Consider the following 20,194-nt stretch of genomic DNA (forward strand, 5'->3'; position numbering starts at 1 on the left):
CAGCTGTCACTGTTTACTGATCAGAGTTGTGAGGATGCATGCTTTTGTTCTCAGCTTTTACTTTGAGTAAACAGCCAATAGAAACCAATGCTGGAAAGACATGAAGAGGATGTGTCATCTATTGTTACTGAGTAGCAAGAGGAAAAAGAGGACAGGCACATCAATTATGTTTAAAGGAGCTTAAGGCAGGATTTGTGAAAAAATAAGTATTAATTTGAACTCTTTTAATGCTAATGGATGAACAATGCGCCCACAAACATATCTCCCTATTGCCTTGAACAGGCTGTGTGCTGCATTTTGTTCTGCAATTTGTGGTCCGAATTTCCCACGCAGTCCTGGAGACGTGACGTTAAATGACGCTGAATGCACGTCCTCGACGGCCATATCGGCCTTGCTGGGCGTGGGGGTGACCTTCCTCTTCTGGTGCTGGCCCAGTGGTTTTGGGGGGCTCATCGAGTACTTGTGGTGGGTGGGCTCGCTGGGGAGATACTGACGTCTGCGCCAAGGCTGGGTCTGGGTTGCAGGGCCCTTTGGGATGATGCTGTTTGCTGGTAGGTGGCACTCACTGTTCAGGCTATTGGATGCGCCGTTGATTGCCTGGTGGAGCTGTCTGTCTGTTGGCCGATGGGTGGGTCCAGGCTCGCTTGGCTCTGGGGAACTAAACTACGTCAGGTGCGTGCCGTTGGTGTGTCTCCTTCTTATGGGGGCGGCTGTCGGTCGGTCGCACGCCAGTGGGGGGCAATGTCCCGTGGCTTGTGCTGTCCAGCGGGTGGTGGGGCCTGGGTTGCTTCCCTTGCATCATCTCGGGCTGCATGGCAGCCGGTTTGAGGGGACTCGGCACCGGGGTGCCTTCATTGGCTGGCAGACTGGCTGGGCCGGTTTTGGTGGCACGGACCATGATGCTGCACACTCTGCATACCGGTATGACAGGCTGACTGGGGCCCCTGGGGCATCCTGATTTTGACATATAGCTAAGGCGCATTGTGTGACATGGGTGGAGAGTGATCTGGGGGTCTCGGCTGGTGCTTCAGGGTTCCGTTGAGGTAGCTTGCTGCTGGTGTGGTGCCTCGCGGTGGGGAGTTGGGGCTGTTGCGGGCTGCCCTGGGTCCTCGGGGGCGGTTGCTGCCTCACAGCCTAGAGTATATGAGTGGACTGCACTTTTGGGCCCGGGACGGAGCCTGGTTTAGCAGAAGTGGTTCTTGCACACACATTGGTCGTGGCAAGCCTGGCATGCCTTGGGTTTGGGATAAGATTGTTTTGGGCTTAAATTTAGATACGTTGATCCCAAATATCCGTTTTAGGTGTAAGCTCCTTCCATCTGTTCATGGTCACCATCATTATTCGCACTTCAATTTCTCCACACTTGTCTGGCTTAACTAGTTACATTACACAATATGCACAACTGTAAGCACTCTAAATTTAAAAGAGCAAACTCTTCCACCCCTAATACCCTAAACTGGGTTTGATGAAATACCCCCAGGAATAACAGACTTAGAGACAGTTTTTTTACCCCAGAGCCATCAGCACGCTGAATACAACAGACAACCTGACCTGTGACAATTAATAAAAATACTGTAAGTCGAAGTGTATGAACACCCCCATTTTAAGAAAAATCGCAATGAATTGACACTCCAGATCTGATCCGAATGAAACTCATTGGGATAATTGTGTAACCGACATAACTGAGTCAAATTCCATAATAATTGATCAATTTCAACCCGCAATCTGATTTTTTGGAATTTTGACAATAATAAAGGTTGGAGATTTTTACATTTTTTTAACTGATCCGGATCCCCTCCGCAATGGAATCTTCCATAGGGTAAGGTCTTTTTCTGTTTAAAGGTTTGTCAAAATTACTTTAGTACATTTGAAGTAATCCTGTTAACTGTCAAACAAACAAACAAATAAATAATTGCCTGTAAAAAGAACTCATTTTCAGTATGCATTTTCAATGTGTTGTGTTGCAGCATGCATCTGTGACTACAGAGGGACTGTCAGTGCAATATGTGATACCTATGGACGCTGCTTGTGTCGTCAAGGAGTGGAGGGTCAGCGTTGTGACCGATGTCGGTCTAAATATCACTTCTTCCCAAGCTGTGAGGGTGAGAACGACTTCTTTGAGAACTGTTTCTGGCTATGATTTACCAATGAACACATTGGGCCTTGTTTATCAATCATTTGTAAACTCAGATCTGTGCGTATGATGGGTGTATGACCATGTCCACGCAAGCTTTAGTATTTATCAATTTTGACTTGAGCGGAAGCTATGATCAGATCTCACGTCAGGGCTGAGCTCAACTACGCAAATCTGAGTCTGGATTTGTGGTGCAACACAGTCCAAAAACTATTATCAAACAAACATCTTTCATTTAAGCATAAGAAGACACATATTCAGATCAAAACTACTTAATGAAACAAATGGAACTAAATAAAATTAATTAAAAAGGCCCAAGTTATACCACTTTTTTGGTTTTCCTTCCACTGAATACGTAATAACTCCACTTGTAAACCTTGCTCCTGAGCAGCAATGCAGGTTCAATAGATCACAGTGCACACACACACATGGGTTACAGTGCAGCGCTGCTCTGGCTCTGTTTTGGACCAGCGTGGGGAACACTGCCGTATACTCCAGAGAAAGTGTGCAAAATTATTTTAGTCTGTTTAGTTTTGCACAACATTGCATTGGTAATTTGGAGTGCCTTTTGACATGCCAGCGTGAGGAGCCAAAGTGCAGGAATCGTGAGCAGCACAGCCTCCATTGGAGGCTGGAGGAGACAGGACCATTTATCGCTTTTAAAATGTGAAGTATACCAGTGGCGGATGCTTTAAGACTACAAGGGAACCTCAGCTTCCCCTAAAATCAGTGGTCAAATATGTAGTGTTGTGTGTACATTTCATTGACTAAATATATGACAGAACACATGTATGTTTAGTTCAGAATCAGCTTCTTATAACAGGAAACTGACAGTGACAGCGTGATGTTCTTCATTCATTACCGCAGCGTCACAGTGTTAAATTAAACAGTGGTGAAGTTCAGCTTCAATTGATTTCAATGGGAGAAGATTTAGGGGTTGATCCACTGCAGTCAAACTAGACGCTCATTGGATAAATGCTCGGTTATGACGCACTTAGTCCCGCCCATCGGACGCCGGGCTTCACAGGAGGTCTATGGAGCAGTGGGCTGGATCTGTCTGTTCCGGACGCTGGAATAATGGATGATGATTGGATGATCTGTCTCAGGCTAATTCAATTCTGATTGACAGCGAAATGAGCCAATCAGAGAGTATGACGTTGTAAGCACACAGGCGGGTTTTTCAAATATTTCAGTCCGTTGCTCTGTGTTGACACGGAGACTTTGCTGATCCTCTCATAGCGGATTAACTTCTGACAAACCTAGTGTCTGTTTCTGGTGTTTGTGGAGACTGTTACTGCTTGTGTTGTGAGACTTTTGACCAAACACTCACACTCCAGCGCGTGCGTGCGTGATAATCTACAAATAGTTGTTGACAACAAAATGTGAATTCTACTAGAATTCACATTTAAATAAACAGATACATTTTCTGAAGTAGGCAGAAAATGAGCTTCCCCTGCATGAAAGACCAGCATCCGCCACTGAAGTATACCTTAAACTTTTGCAAATGTGCTCCAGTATTTAATCAGTAATGTGATGAAGTATCATAGGTGAAATTGGCTAAAAGCATAATAAACACAGACAAGGGACACATTTAGTGATTTAAACATTTATTTTATGGCTATTTTAAGGGTTTTGTTAATTTATTTTAACGTGTTTTTCTTGCCTCAAGCATGCGGATGAAAGGCATGTGTGTCTCTTCATGATCTCTGCTGTGATGAGGTTTGGTTGAGTAACGTGATTTGACCGCTGTTTCTTGTCCTAAATGTAAAGAATTGTCTTAAGCAAAGGCAAAAACTTTAAGGCTATGGATGAGCAATATTTATTTTGAACCACCATTAGGCATTGGTTAGGTAAGTTATCGAGAATTTTATTCAAATCTTAGCCAGAGGCTGTTCCTATATGGCAAGTCTGTTCACCGCCTCTGTTATTCTTTTCCATAGAGCGTTTTATGAGCTCCTTCAATTCCAGTTTTCACACGTCCAAATAACACATCTTTCTTTTGCTCCACCTCAAATTTTAATTTCGGAAAAGTTTCTTTTCTTGCCAGTAGCTGCCTTTCCATTACTCTTGGAAATGCGCAAAATCTAAATAGCGCAATAAAAACTGGTAAAGAAAACACCTGAATTTTGAAAAAAAAATGAATCAGCTTTTTCGCAAATACACATCACAGAACGTGACATACCTGGTCACGTTATGTGATATACTTGATCACATGACTTGACGTACCTGGTCATATGACCACTTTTCTCCGAGAAAACATGATGCGTGTAGACAGAAGAGGAGACCGGGACATTTCTTAGCATTATACTTAAAAATGATTGCTGCCACATTAGACGTGAAACAACAAAGATATATGAAGTGTTATAAGAAGGTTTGGAGGTTTTCACGCAAGATTAATAAATTGACCTTAAACACCTTTCAATGTCAATCAAGACCTTTGAAAACCATAATCAGGACACTTTTTTTGAAAAACAATTGTCTCTTGTGAAAACCATTGAGTAGACAGTAGACAGTTTATGGGCTATTAAGAAACTAAGATAAAATTCAACTCTTCCCAGCAGGTAGAAGATGTAGATGAGATCTGGGAGCAGCACCGTTCTTACTGGGCTGAGATAAACTGAGAGAAAGTAGGCCAGTGTCCCATGACACGTATTCAAATGTGATTCTCTCAATGGAGACAATGCTGTATCATATAAGAGTAACTATTCAGCTAGTTTCATCACATTGTTCGAAACCAGTGTCTGATGGTTCTGCATCTCTTAACATGACCTTAATGACCCTTATATATGTGAAGGTTTTATTTGGTGGCCTAATGATTATAAAAGCAGGCTTGTAACTGCTAGATCATTGGTTTGAATCCAACGTGGGCCATCACACATGCAGTTTTTTTTTAATTATTACATGTATTGTGTTTGTACAAAAAAATATATGTTTTATAATTTATTCTATGCTGTTTTTTATTATTAATTGTATTGTGTTTGTACAATAAAATATATGTTTTATAATTTATTCTGTGCAGTTTTTGCAATAATAGCTGTTGTATTCATATAAATTTGATCATGACAATCATATTTTTTTTTTATCATTGGTTGATTTTTTTAATCAATGGTCGACTGATGTGATGTTTTAAGCATTTTTTTTAAATCAGTACAACAATCTCTGTGCATTACTAATCCAGCACATGTATCAGTATGTAGCGGTCACGTACTGAGATTGTAAGAGAATCTCATTACGGAGGTAAACTCAGACTGTGACACTGGAGCCGAAAAAATACCTTCTCAATGAAGACAATACAGTGTATAAAGTTCTATACAGTTAAAATAGTATTGAATAATTTAATGTGGTAATGTTTTTGAAAGGCTACAAAAAATAACTTGAATTTGATAACACATGATCATGTCAGTCAAAACATGCTATAAATGCTAATTTCTTGCAACATATCAAGCATGCATATTAAAGCAGAACTAAGTAACTTGCGCGAAGCGCACCCCCTAAAGGTCCCTTTTGGTTATGTCTCTGTTGTAAACACTCCTCACCCCCCGCCGCCTGCTACATGCACACTTTTGAGCTCCCAAGACGGTAGAATGATAACACGAAGAAATGTCTGAAGAGGTGGGCACTATCGAACATGAACACCGGGAAGTCTGCGTCCAATTTACAGCCTTCTTTTTCCTTCAGCTCTCGCCATCCAGCATATGCCTTCCCCAAAAGGATTTGTGTTTGAGCCCTCTGTCGATCCTATTCCCATTTTTTTTCCTTCCCTCCTCGGACAAAGGTTTTTTCTGCCTTTTTTTTCCTGGCTCCACCATGATATATGTTTGAGAAAAGTGAATTTGTAGTCAACCGTGAGCAGCCACGGGGCTGGTGATAGTCTAGCATTAGTGTGTATTGGGCTGTCATAAAGCAGTACATCTTATCGCGACAACGAGAACAGAGCTGCAAGACTGGTACCAACTCGAAGGCAGGGAACGTTGCAAGCATGGTTTTCTGGCCAGAGACAGCAGAGGGAGAAGAAAGACCCCTCAATCACTACATAAACACTTGTATTACCCTCAGAGGGACTACAAGAAGGATTTATTAAGTTGAAAAAGTTACTTAATTCTGTTTTAACAGCTGATTCCATCATATGCAGTGGTGGGCCGTGCATTTGGTACATGGGCCTTCAAAGGGGAATTACACTTAATAACACCGCAATGATGTCATAAAGATTTCAAGCATTCAGTATTGCAAATGAGGGTGAAGACTAACACAATAACTGGCATGTTGGCAATTAAATATTTTTTTCCAGAATAGTCTTTTTGTTGGTTTAGTTATCTTACCAGGGATTTAAAACTTAAGCTTAGCTACAGGTCAGAATCAGAATCAGAATTCCTTTATTAATCCCAGGGGGGAAATTGCTTATGTTACAGCCACAGAAAAAAATCACAAATAAAAGAGTATAAATGTTTAACAAAGACGAAAGAAAGAATAAATGTAAAAATAAGTGTATAATTAAGTAAAAGACTGTTAAAAAAATAGGGATCAGATACACACACATTACAGTAGTAGAAAATAAAGTAGGATAGATAATACTAATAATAATAATATAAATATACAAATATGATACAGATATTTACAACAATCAAGCTGTGAGGTTACAGTGATGAATTATACAGTGTGATCACCACAGGCAGGAATGATTTCCTGTGGCGTTCTGTGGAGCACCGTGGTTTGATCAGCCTGGTGCTGAAGGTACTTCTGTGACTGACCAGTAAATCATGGAGTGGGTGGGACTCATTGACCAAGGTGGCCTTCACCTTGGACAGGCTCCTCCTCTCTGTCACCACTGTCAGAGAGTCCAGTTTAATCCACACAACGTCACTGGCCTTGTGGATGAGTCTGTTGAGTCTGTTGGCGTCTGCGACCCTCAGTCTGCTCCCCCAGCAAACAACAGCGTAGAGGATCACACTCACCACCACAGACTCATAAAACATCCTCAGCATTTTTCTGCAGATGTTGAAGGACCTCAGCCGTCTCAGAAAATAGAGGCAGCTTTGGCCCTTCCTGTAGAGGGAGTCAGTGTTTTTCCCCCAGTCCAGTTTATTGTCTATCACCACTCCCAAGCATTTATACTCCTCCACAATGTCCACACTTACCCCCTGGATGGAGACAGGGCTGACTGGCCTTTTGGTTCTCCTCAAGTCCACAATCAGCTCCTTGGTCTTTGTCACATTGAGCTGTAGATGGTTCCGCTCACTCCATGTGACAAAGCTGTCGCCAGCAGTCCTGTACTCCACCTCGTCTCCCTCCCTGATGCATCCAACCACTGCAGAGTCGTCAGAGAACTTCTGGAGATGACAGGTGTCAGTGCAGTAGCTGAAGTCCGTGGTGAAGAAGAAGGGAGAGAATACAGTCCCTTGAGGGGCCACGGTGTTGCTGACCACTTTGTCAGACACAGTGTCACTGGCGTACGAACTGTGGTCTGCCAGTTAAGTAGTCCACAATCCAGGACACAATTGAGGAGTCGCCTGCATCTCTGTCAGCTTCGCAAGGAAAGTTGATGGTCTTTACAGGTTGCAGGAGTTAACGTAGGAAGGTGGCAGTCATTGTACAATGTGATTTATTTTTAGGTTAATCAATTGTTTTATCATAATTTTATTTGAAGTTAATGTTAAAAGCAGAGAATACATTTTGTGTATGTACCTGTACATATGTGACAGTAAAGTAGATTCTGATAAGACCTGACTGCTTAACGAGCATGCTTAATGTTTTAAAGTCACAGCCCTTCTTTAAGAGAACATGAAGAAATAGCTTGGGATCACATTTCCCACACAGTTTAAAAGTATTATTCAAGGAAGAACTGATGCTGTCTGAGTGGCCTCAGATTTTACTATTAATGTGCACTTCTTGTTTTATTTTTTGGATGAATTGGCCTTGGAAGGATTTGCCTGCTTCTTTCAAATAACACTCCTAATTTTGGAGCTTGGAATCTCTGGCATTTTCTTATTATGTTTTATTTTGGCCTACAGCTTCCATCCTCCCCTGTAATGCCACAGGAACTGAGGCCTCAGATCCCCTAACAGTAAGTAATTTATTGTGAACTTAGTTTTTCTCTTTGTTGTGGTTTATCACCCAAACCTCTCCAGTTCTTAATGCAATTGTTACATTTCTAAACACCTCAAAACAATAACATATTTATTTTATATAATCAAATATATTTAAACCAGTTTGTCGTCTCAGATAGTTTGGAAATTGCTGCTGTATCTTGATCAAGTTTATGTTTACCTTTTTACAATAATGTGTCATTTTAGAAATGGGTAAAACTGAAATCTAGCTCTTTGTGCTTTGTGTGGACATACTCAACAAGTGAAAGCATCCTTTCTGTAATCCTTCTCTGCAGGGCTTCTGTCGCTGCAGACCAAACGTAGAGGGACCCCTCTGTGACAAGTGTAAACCTCTCTACTGGAATCTGGCTTCGGACAACCCCCAAGGATGCTCAGGTAAGAAAAAGACATTTTTCAATGCTCCGTCTTCTTAAAGGTCCAGTATCATGCTATTTTCACCCATCTCCATTTGTTCTAAGAACCCCAATAAAGTATTTGAGGTTTATTTTCCCAAACTTGCCTGTTTTCCAGAGTTTTAGCCCTCTGAAATGTTACTTTCTGAGCAGTTCTAAAAACGGGCTGTTTTGGGGCCTTCATGCATAGTCATGAGTAGGCGTGTCTCTAGACGCAGACTTCATGCCTCTCTCTTGCGAGGGAGATCACATGGATATTAAAGCAGCTATTGTGATTGTGAGTCCGTCTCAGCGCTTCAGGCTGTGTGTTTATCACAACAGCAGCAGAAGCAGCAGTGGAGTAATTCAGCTGCTTCAAACACTCAACAGAGTGTTAAACTGCTAATCACTTTCTTCTCCTCCTCGTCTCTATTAACTACAGGAATAGTGCATTTAAGGTGATAATAATTTGTTTTGTCCAAACGCTGCGTTGCATTGTGTCACAAACACATCAGATCAAGTCAAAGGTGATACGAGGCGATATAACGTATACTAAAAATGGAACGGCTCCGGGCATTGAAAAATTGTTTGCGTGGGTGTGGTTTGTAGGGGGCGTTGCTTGTACTGTACTCACGGCTGCAGTTGGATATACTTGCATTTGGTACTTACACCGGCAGCAGGCACTTCCTGGAGGGGGTGGTTCAGACTTGATGTCACTAAAGTTTTTCCGCTTGTTTTTCAGAAGAGACAGATATCACCGCTCCCTTCATTGTAAAGTGACTTTGAGTACCCAGAAAAGCGCTATATAAAATTGATGTATAATAATAATAATAATAATAATAATAATAATAATAATAATAATAATAATAATAATAATAATAAAAATCAGTATCTGCATATTCTTGACTTTTTGTGACCAATTTTCAATTCAATTTGTGGAAATTTTAGTGAATAATTTGAGGAAAATTATAATTAATAAGGAAAACAAGTGCAGGTTACACAGTACTTGATTGCAAGATGATGCTTAGGGTTTTTTTGTGTTGAACTTCAAAGTTGAAGATGCTGTCGTATCAGGTACAGTTTCAACATCTTGTTGTCAGTCTATTCACTGCATAAATCTGAGTGTTTCTGCCCAAATATCAGACTGCCTGTGCAATCTGGAAGGAACGCTGAGTGGTGTCGGACAATGTGAGCAGGTGGGTGACTTTTTTTCCTCCTTTATCTCCTTTGATTGTCATGTGTCTACCAGCTGTATCACATTTAAGTGGGTGTAATCCAGGTGTGTCCAAACATTTTTCACAAAGGGCCAAATACCTAAAACGATTTGAATGGCTGGACAGTATAACAGGGAGTTGGGTGTTTCTACACCTTCTGTGGATCATCTCCCCAGGTGGGCGGGATGGTGTATTTCTTAAAATCAAAATTACAATCAAAATTTGTCTTTTTTTTAAAAGCGCAGTTGATTCTATATCTATACCAGAAAAAAATCTGTGACCGCAGGTGGTGATAGTTGCACTTGTAGCATAAGCTTAAGTAGCCATTCACTCCTCCTCAAACATGACACTCCGGTGGGTGAACTAAATGCACACTGGAGAAAAAAATTAAATAAGTGGTGTGGTTATTTTGGGCGACTGTGGCTCAGGGGGTAGAGGGTCGTCTTCTGATCGAGAGGTTGGGGGTTCGATCCCAGTACCTGACTATGTGTCGAAGTGTCCTTGGGCAAGACACTGAACCCTAAGTTGCTCCCAATGGTCGACTAGCGCCTTGCATGGCAGTCCTGTCCCATTGGTGTGTGAATGTGAGAGTGATTGGGTGAATGAGCTGATATGTAAAGCGCTTTGGGACTGCTTCAGTGTGGTTATAAGGCACTATATAAATCAAGTCCATTTACCATTTTACTAATTTAAAAACAAAATAGAAATAGAAAAAAAAAAAAAACAGACATGCAGTGGTTGTCTGTGGTGTAATGACTACTGTAATGAATCTATAAGTGCTCCTTGTTTTGTGTGATCAACTTCTGTGTGTGTTGACGGCTGCTGTTCGTGGCTCATGGTATTGAAACGTGCAAAAATAAATGAATAAAATGTACGATTGAATCTATATGGGAGTTTGGCCCCTTTTTTCCAAACTGAAAGTAATTATGTGTATTTGACTGTATTTATGCACATTATATTGTTACTGCTCTCCTGGTATGTCTAGAAAAGTGGACAATGTTACTGCAAGCCAAGAGCATGTGGCCTCACATGTGATACCTGCAAGGATGGTTACTTCCTTCTACAGAAGAAAAATTACTTTGGATGTCAAGGTAACATATTATCACACGTTTTAAGATTTATGCGCTCAGCATTTTTTTTTAAAAAACAGACATGTTTACTGTCATATGTGTTTTATTTCATTTGAACACTACATGCTTTTTACATCTGTTACTATTTTGGGATACCTGCAAGCTCCTCCCACACACACCACAGGTGGAGGCAGGCAAGACAAGTTTCTTCCTCCAGCTGCTAATAAAAACCCCTGCCTCCACCTGTGATGTGTATGGGAGGAGCTTGCAGGTATCCCGAAATATTACCATATGAAATATTACAATTGTGATTTTTTTTTTTTTTCACCAGTGGCTCTATTTTGTTTGTTTTTTTAGCGCCCTAATCCTTTTTTGCACATAACAGTTGAACAGCTGAAAAATAGTAATAGTAAAACAAGTAATTTTTATGAAAATGTAATTGAGAAATAGTTTTAAAAAAAAAAAGAGTTTGAAGAGAAGTGGACCTTCTTCAAATGTACCTTAAAAAAAAAGTGCTTAAAACAACTTGAATACATTTTTTGACATTAAAAATGTAGGATAATTTATGTGTCAACATTATTTAAGAAACAGATCAAAACAACCAATTAAACACCTAAACTGTCTTTTTTTCTGTGTTACTTTTTGGCTCTCAATAAACCCATTTCATTCACTTTATTGTTTTGTTGGTGGTGCACACACTGAATATATTTCTCTGAAATGTTAACTCTCCACTGCTCAATTTGTTCTCATCTGAAATGTTTACAACTCTTAGGATGTCAGTGCGATATTGGTGGGGCCATTGACTTTGCATGTGATGAGACTTCAGGACAATGTCAATGTCGCAAAAACATAGTCGGTCGCACCTGTACAAAGTAAGATATCTCAGTGTTTTGTGATTCTATGAAACAGTTCCTACAATGCTTTATACTTACATTCAATCTTCTTTCTTTTCTTTACTGATAGACCAGCACAAGGCTACTACTTTCCTGATTTACACCAGCTAAAATATGAAGTAGAAGATGGCACCACACCAAACGCCAGGCCAGTACGCTTCGGCTACAATACACAAGAGTTCCCTGATTTCAGCTGGAGAGGTTACGCTGTAATGTCTCTTTCACAGGTTTGTCCATTTACACTCACACATTAAGGACTGTCGATTTATGTCTCACAATATTATGTAAAAACTGAGGTCTTCAGGCAATCAGCAAGAATAAGTGGTAATATCCCTAACTCTGTGATTTAATTGGTTGCTTTTGTCCTTTGCATGGGTTTAAAAAGATGAAGATAGATATCAGTGATTACTGTCATAGAAAACTTTATGTATTTATTTTCTAAAATACCTCTTATTGTAGATTTATTAATTTCTTTCATTGTCCTGTGCTGTTTTAGTGTTACTATCTTTTCGAACAATTCCCCTGAATTCTTGAATTTTTTTGTTGCACTAGACTTTTATTCTAATAACACTCGTGTCTCTCTCTAATAAGCCTTTTCACACTCTAGAACTGCGCATGCGCGTCCTCGGGGGTCATAAAGGTTGAGAGGGATAAAAACATAAACAAGCTTGGTCGGTCTGTTAATATTTCTAACCTAACAGCGTTTGTAATTTTTTTTCAGATATCTAGTGTTAATAGTGTTCACATATATATATATATATATATATATATATATAATGCTGGGCAAGTTAACGCATTATTATTGCGTTAACACATGAATTAATTAATGCCGACAATTATTTTATCACGCATTAACGCAGTTTTTATTACCATTTTATTTTGAAAGTTCGTTGCTCATTGGGTCGGATGTTGTCATGTCACATGATGAAGAGCCGGAACAGAAAATGAACAAGGAGAAAGGTACCGAACAGCGAACGTGGGCTTCAGCAGTCCACATGCATCGTGTGGGCGAAGCATCGATAGGCAAAAGCAAGACAAGCTAACAAATGCCATGGCGAAGTGGATAGCTACAAACTGAAGGCCGTTTATCGTGTATCGCTGCAGATGTTGGTCTGAGGAACGTTCTTAGGAATGAATGTTCTGGGAGGTATGAGCCTCCCTCAAGGCGCACCATCACAAGAAGAATATATGAGTTGTATGAAAAGGAATCAACTATTAAAGTGACGGCATTACACCAGTAGTCTCACTGGAGACTACTGGTGCAGATGAGTAAGAAAATGTAACGTTGGTGGATAAATGCAGTTAATTAGGTCATTGATGATTTTTTTTTTAATTTATATTTAAACTGAGATTCTCCAAAGAAAATCTAGTACAACATGGGTTTGAAAGACAAATAAGTCCCATGCAGAGGAAATCACTCTTTTTTTTTGTGTGCTCAACCACTTCATCTCACTCTTTATAGGACACTTGCTACTGAAAATAGCCTGTTTATGCTGCTCCCTAAGAATAAAAATGTATCTGCTGTTACTTGTTTAGAAAAAAAAACTGATTTAAAAATGTTGCTGTTGCTCAGACGGTTGATCCTGGCTCTGGTATATTATGTTGCACTGCTGTGTAAAGGGAATTCTGCTCTTAATAAGCACCTTAGTTGTTTGTGTTAAGTGTTTAAAAGCCAAATCTTGTTTCACTTTTGTTCATACAGCAGTACTTTTTAAATAAAAGTGTGCAATCCACTACGATGGGAGCAGCTCATCAGCTGTGTGGTTGCGAGGGCAGTCCCTTCGCTACCACCCCTCGTTACCCCTGGTGAATGAAAACACTGACTATCTGGGTCTCCATCGGGTGGAGTTTGGACTCTACCAGGGAATGATGCTAATATCCGAGAACTTTTGTCAAACCGATGGGAGAAGCAGTTTCAAAGGGACAGACCTGACACTCTTCTCCCATTGATGGGACTTGGTCTCTGAACAATAAGCCCTGACTTCCAGGGTCTCCAGCGGGTGCAATTTGGACTCTACCCAAAAACGACACACATATTCGGACACGGGGGGAACATGGCTTTCTGCTGATCCATGCACTTTATAAAGCCAATGGGTGAAACAGTATCAAAGCAAAGACCTTCCTTGCTTTGACTCTTCTTCTCCCAAGCTGATTGTTATGTATTTTATGTATTTACCTTTTGGCATGACCAAAGACATGTTTTCCATCACAGTTGTATAAAGTGTTAGAGAGAGATAGTACCCACTTTCAATCAAACTTTTGACAGGTGTGACGTCACGACCTTTGTCCCGCCCCCAACCGGAAGTCCCGCCTTCCCAAACCGGAAGTCCCGCCTTAGAGTCAAAAAAAAAAAAAAAAAAAAATCTTGCACACATACGCACACGCACGCACACACACACACACACACATAATTCACCAGCCCCTCACTGAACTGTTTTAAAGAAAAAGAAAGGTATAAATGCACAATGTTTCTCACCAAATAAAAGAAAACCACACGCACACACACACACACACACACGCACGCACACAGAGAGAGAGGGTTTCAATCACCTTTCTGCTCCAAAACTATTCATGCATTTAAGAAAATGTACAAGTTAAATATTATAGAACACTTGAATGAAACATTAGAAAAGAAGTTGATCGAGGATGCTTAATATAATTTTGATTGTTTAAGTTTTGTGCTTACATCGTTGGTATGAGAGAAATTGTGTCATCTTTGGACAGACAGTAGTGTTTCAGTTGTAAAAGGCAAAATAAGTCTAGACTTCAGCTTAAACCCCTTTCGGTCAGGCATCATTTAGAGGTTGACATTCTTAATGTATACATATTTTTTTCTTTCTTTCTTTTTCCTGTCGTGTAATGTGTGTGATCTTTTGAATGACCTTAGATGTTCACAATGACCGAAGAAAGTTTGTAAGCTCTGAAGAGATAAGAGTCAGGGCAGAAAGTGAGCCGCACCCTGGGTGGGGTGAAACAGACATGTTTTGCAAACACACATTCTTCTAGTGTGCATCTAACAGATAATAACGTGACAGTTAGTTAAAACAAGTGTGTATCAGATAATAACGTGACAGTTAGTTAAAACAAGTGACTGCACAAGCTGAAGCATATCTTACAAAAAGCTTTCCAAATCTTACCATTCATAGCAGCAATATGACCATGTCTGACCATCACTATGCATAAGAATGCTTTGAACATCAGACTTACCTCTGAACTTTAAACTCGTGTCACACACACACACACACACACACACACACACACACACACACACACACACACACACACACACACAACACACACACACACACACACACACACACACAGGCACAATTCCACCCCCCCCACCAACAAAAAAAAAACAAAAAAAAAAAAAAGCAGTCTTGGTGCGCCAGCTATGACTTGTTTTTAAAGTTTAATTGTCTGTTTTGAATGGGTCATATTCAAAGAAGGTAAATGTCATAAAACTTATAACCCAGGAGGGTTAAGTATTTGTTTTGTACTTATATTACTAGTTATTTGTATTTATTCTTATTTCAACTTTATTATTTTTCTTTAATATATTCATAATACAAAAAATTACTATAATATTATTTCTTATATTCATCATTTTTATTGCCTTGAAGGCAACGTAACTTGTTTAATTTGTTTTTTAATTTGTTTTAAACAGTTGAATGAGAGAGAGAGACAACGTTTGTCTCTTTAAGGGGTGATTGACGCTGAGCATTTGCTGGTTACTGATATAAAGAAAATGAGTCTCTATGGGACTTTGACGGAGTTGAAAAAGTAAATAAAGATATCTCCAAACCCTCATACAAATAAAGCAAAATTCAAGGGTTGTGTGAGCTTTTCAGAGTATAATTTTACGCAGAATACGTACATAATATGATGATAAATATGTTTTGATTATAATATCATGATTTATTCACGAATAACATTGTTTTAAGACGGACCCGGTTTTGTACCGCCAACCACAGTTTTGCCTTGTGGCTGCCGCTGTTTTTTCTCATCCTCTGCAGCTGCTGAGGTTCCAAGGGGGGCAGTGCGTGTGTAAATGTGTGTGTCTGTGTGGTTGCATGATTTTTGGTTCAGAGTTGGTTGTTCCGAATTGAGTTATTAAAAGTGAAGAGTTTTGCTCTGTTTGAATAGAAATAGTTTCTGAAATGATGTTTGCATGGAGCGCAGGAATGTTTTGCTTTAGCCGGTTTACGTATATAACAACAACAAACATTGATGGTTATAGACACATCGTCACCTTTATTTTGATTGTATTTTTATAACGACAGGCTGTATGAATTATTCTGTTTCTGTCTGATCAGCGGAGCGTTAAGGAAATAATAACCGGCAATAAAACTCTGGAAACAATAACTAGGAATAAATAGTTGTTCTTTGGTAAACTTGGTGATATTACAGACGGTATGGACACATTTACTCCGTTTCCGGGGTTTGATGTTCTTATTTCTAATAGTAAGTTAATATTGAGACAGCGTCAGTTCTGATGATAAACATCTATTAAACAGATAAATGACGCTCTACCCGTGAGGTTTTATTACAGGCAAACCGCTAGTTAAACACGTTCGCATTGAGCCAAACACACTTTTTCTTCTTCATCAACGCATTACCTATTAAACTTTACATCGGTCACCAAACACTACAGGGTGTACAATAATGTTCCGTTACCCGTTTGCTCCAACGTCAAGACCCTTTAGCTGTCCGCAGCGATGCCTGAGCATAATTTGCGTAAAAACAATAGATGTGAACAGAAATAGCGGCACACATCCACTTGTTCTGGTAAAAACTCGCTTAGATAAAAACAAATCATGGTTTAGTGAAATTATAAATATTTCAGCCAGATGATGCACAATAATTGCATTTGATCTACATTTAAGTTAGAGTTAAATCAGACACAATAAGCATTACATAAACAATTAAATTAACAGGTTTATTTTCACTGAGACATCTGTCCCAGCAGTGTTTCATTAAAGATGCTGCAGATTTGGTGTTTAAGGCAATAAAATTAAATAAGAAGGTGGAGTTTACATAATTGTTACAATCCAAAAACACGGTAAAGAGCAGTTGATGGCAGGTATAGTGGGAACGCGATGACTCCCTGTTTATTTTCAAAAATAAAACAAAGTCTTCCCTCTAATTAAAGTAAAACTGGAAAATTGAAGCAGCGTGTATTAGCACTTTGAAGTAGCTCCTGTTTTAGAAAGGTTGGTGGTCTATGTCATAAACTAAAAACATTTCCTTTAATGTAGCGTAACTGTTAACCTGAAAATGTATTGGCTACATGTAACTTGTCTTTATTTGCATGTTTAATTTGTAATTGTGCTAGATTATTAGAAAAGAAAAAGTTACCCTCCTTTTTCAAAACGGTGTTTATGTTGTTCAAATCATTTTGCTGTAGTTAACTTTAGGATTTCCCTACGTCCAGTTATTCATTTTTATTAGGATAATTACTTACCACCAGAAAGATAAATAAAATCCCAGGGATAAACTCCAAATCATCAGATTTCACAAAAGGCCTTTTTTTAGAGAGCTTTGACGACGACGCCAAAGATGTTCACGGGGTATTTAATAGTAGACCTCACACCCGTATGCCCAGAGCTATACAGACTAAGCACCCGTGTACTGCTTCCCGCACGTCTGGCCGTTTACACCCTCAAACGTCATGTCGGCACGTATAAAAAGAAACGCCCCCTTGTTGACGGCTCTGTATCACGCTTCACCCAAGAAACGAAAGGACATTCTTATTCACAGTTCCCCCGATTTTATCCAAGCATTGTGTGAGATCGCCTTAAATCTTCTGAAAGGAAACATCCCGTTGAATCCTTCTCAGTTTAAAAAACTGAAGAGGCAGAAAAAAATTATCAAGCTGTTGGCCGATAAAAAAACCAGCATAAAACACAAGCAGCGGGCTCTAAAGAAGCAAACTGGTGGTTTTATTCTACCTCTGCTCTCGACCGTCGTGCCTTTGCTCGGCAATCTCATCGGAGGACTGATCCAGAGATAATGACTTTAAAGAAGGCCCAAAAAATGTTTCTTATTTCACCTCACCAGTTAAAGAGTCTAACTCAGCCTTCGCCATCCATGAGAGAGAACGCTGAGCTGGATTTGGACGACCGTATGAGAACAATCTTGAACGAGCAGGGTGTGAGTCCTCATGAGAAAATTAAAAAGTATAGCGCGCTACTGCAAAGATATCTTACCTTTATGAAGCAGGGTCAGAGAGAGGATCGTAGACTGGCAACGACCCAGCACCCGGAGCAGTTGGATGTTCCGTATGACGCCAAAGCTCAAACGTCTTCTCACAAACCACAAACATCCGGCGATGACCGTACGGACCAAGATCTTTTGAAAAACCTCCCCCAGCGAGATCGCAAGAGCGCAGAGTACGTCTTAAAAAAAATGTCGGAGAATCACGAAGGCTGGAATTCCAAGGGGGAATTCATTTTCAGGGGCGACGCTGTGCAAGGTTCTCACGTGATTGATTTGTTAAAGTATCTCACCCACCCTTTTAAGAAAAAAACCAGGGAGCCGTCGCCTGCGGGTGGACAGAGTTTTTAAATACTCTGTCAGAACTAAACATCCCCTTATCTACAATAAATAACCCGCATGCTCGCGATCAATACCGTCTGCTCAAGAGGGAGGCCGGTGGTTTCCGCGATAAAGAATTTGAAACGCCTGAAGGAAAAAGAAGAAAAAAGGCGTTCCGTGAACTATCCCCAAAATGGATTACTCCCGAGAGAGAATTAGCTGCCGAACGGACTGTTGGAAAACAAAATACTTTATCATCGCGTTGGATTAACATTTCATCTTAAATAACTGATGCATAACACATTTTTTTGTCTTTCATCAATAAAAATGTTTATTGAACATATTTTGTGAGTGTACATTTTTAAAGCAAAATACACATGGGTAATGGCATAGCATATGCATAAAAAAAGTAATTTTTTTTTATTTATGACAATCTTTAAGCATTTGTAAAGAACAATTCCCCTGTTTCGGATTGCGATTGAATTCATTTTTAACACACCGCTGATACTTTCTGACATATTCGTACACCATAAGATCATTCTTTATCACATCATCATCGTACAGAGACAGCGTCTGTCCGTAAGATAACCCGCACGCCCGATGGCAGAGATAATAGACGCAGTGATGTCCGCAAACTGCTGACAGGGGTGTTGCAACTGCTTGTCGTGGTATTCTATGTTTTGTGAGCGATCTTTCAAAAACTGTAAGATGCTTGTAGGGTAATGCGCAAAGTCCGGGGGGAATCCATAAGAGTCGAAAAAGGTGGCTTTGCGGTTCTTTTCCAAGGTCAGAGCTAACCAGTGTTCTCCGGGCATGTGACCGGGGTGTGTGTTGACTATAAAGTAGGCGGGTGGTTTAAAAGACGGATTCAGCGAGGGAAGTTGATCCGACGCCCACACACCGCAGAATGCATCCCCCAACAGACTATGCAATAGAGTCTCGAGTTGAATGTTATCCATCTTCTCAATAATAATCCACCAGAACCTGCCTCTTAGCGTTGATCTCCAAAATAGAATCGTAACAGGCGTAGACGATAAGCGTTGTGGTGTTTGGTAGGGGAACTCTAAATCTCATCTCCAGTCTTAGATTTCCGTTTGAAATGGGGGAGAGGGCGTCATGGTCATCGCCCGGGTTGAGATTAAACACAAACAGAGAGTATCCTTCGTTAAAATCCTCCCGGGTGATGCTCAGAGGTAAGTCTTTAAGATGTCTCCCTGTAGCCAGGAACATGTTGTAAAATTCTCTAACGGATAACCCGGCGTTAAATTGCGGCTGGAAAGCCTTTGCGGGGATCTGTCTGCCGTCCTGACAGAGAGCCAGGTATTCAACGTCGTTGTGAATGAAATTAAATGGTGATAGGTCTCTTCTCCCAGTAAAGGCTTCGTGGTGTACCATAGCCAGTACCACGTATTTGGGCATGGAACCCAGAAACAGATTCTCCTGGGTGCATATCCTAGAGTTCTCCGGTATGGAGTATGTTTTTACGTTGACCCGCGAGAGGGGGTAGAGAGCGTTACCTTTCATTAAGGCTGCGGCGTGACCTAACCGCACAGCCGGGGACACAGAGACTTTTTTTGCAAACAGAGAGGCTCCCAATATTTTCAGACGAAACGTAGAGTCGCGGACTCCGGTGAGGCAAAAAGCGTCGCTAGCTCTGGTCAGTTTAATTCTCAAATCAACCGAATTCAGCAAAAGTCTCTCGCAGAAAAATATATCTCCGTGAAGAGGGCCGAGCAGGTGCACTTCTCTGGAGGTGCTTGTGAAAGCCGCTCTCTTATTTAATCCTTTATTCGACCGTTAACGGTCACTGTAGAGTTTATTGCACCGGCTGTATCTTTGTAAAAAAGGCCTGCGCTAAACTGACTTTTCAG

The 20,194-nt window shown here is 40.4% G+C and overlaps 1 protein-coding gene across 1 annotated transcript in view; it reads left to right on the plus strand.

The window, feature by feature from the left end:
- LOC114478811 (laminin subunit alpha-3-like) overlaps positions 1-20,194 on the plus strand; it is a 93,317-nt gene that overhangs the window by 58,195 nt on the left and 14,928 nt on the right. The window contains exons 12-18 of the mRNA XM_028472093.1: positions 1,968-2,102; positions 8,143-8,195; positions 8,514-8,613; positions 9,753-9,805; positions 10,809-10,914; positions 11,666-11,765; positions 11,857-12,013. Of these exons, the coding sequence (XP_028327894.1) occupies positions 1,968-2,102; positions 8,143-8,195; positions 8,514-8,613; positions 9,753-9,805; positions 10,809-10,914; positions 11,666-11,765; positions 11,857-12,013 (704 nt within the window). The remainder of the gene's footprint in view (positions 1-1,967; positions 2,103-8,142; positions 8,196-8,513; positions 8,614-9,752; positions 9,806-10,808; positions 10,915-11,665; positions 11,766-11,856; positions 12,014-20,194) is intronic.

The sequence above is a fragment of the Gouania willdenowi genome, chromosome 17 (assembly GCF_900634775.1).
Source record: "Gouania willdenowi chromosome 17, fGouWil2.1, whole genome shotgun sequence".
NCBI classification, from domain to species: Eukaryota; Metazoa; Chordata; class Actinopteri; order Blenniiformes; family Gobiesocidae; genus Gouania; species Gouania willdenowi.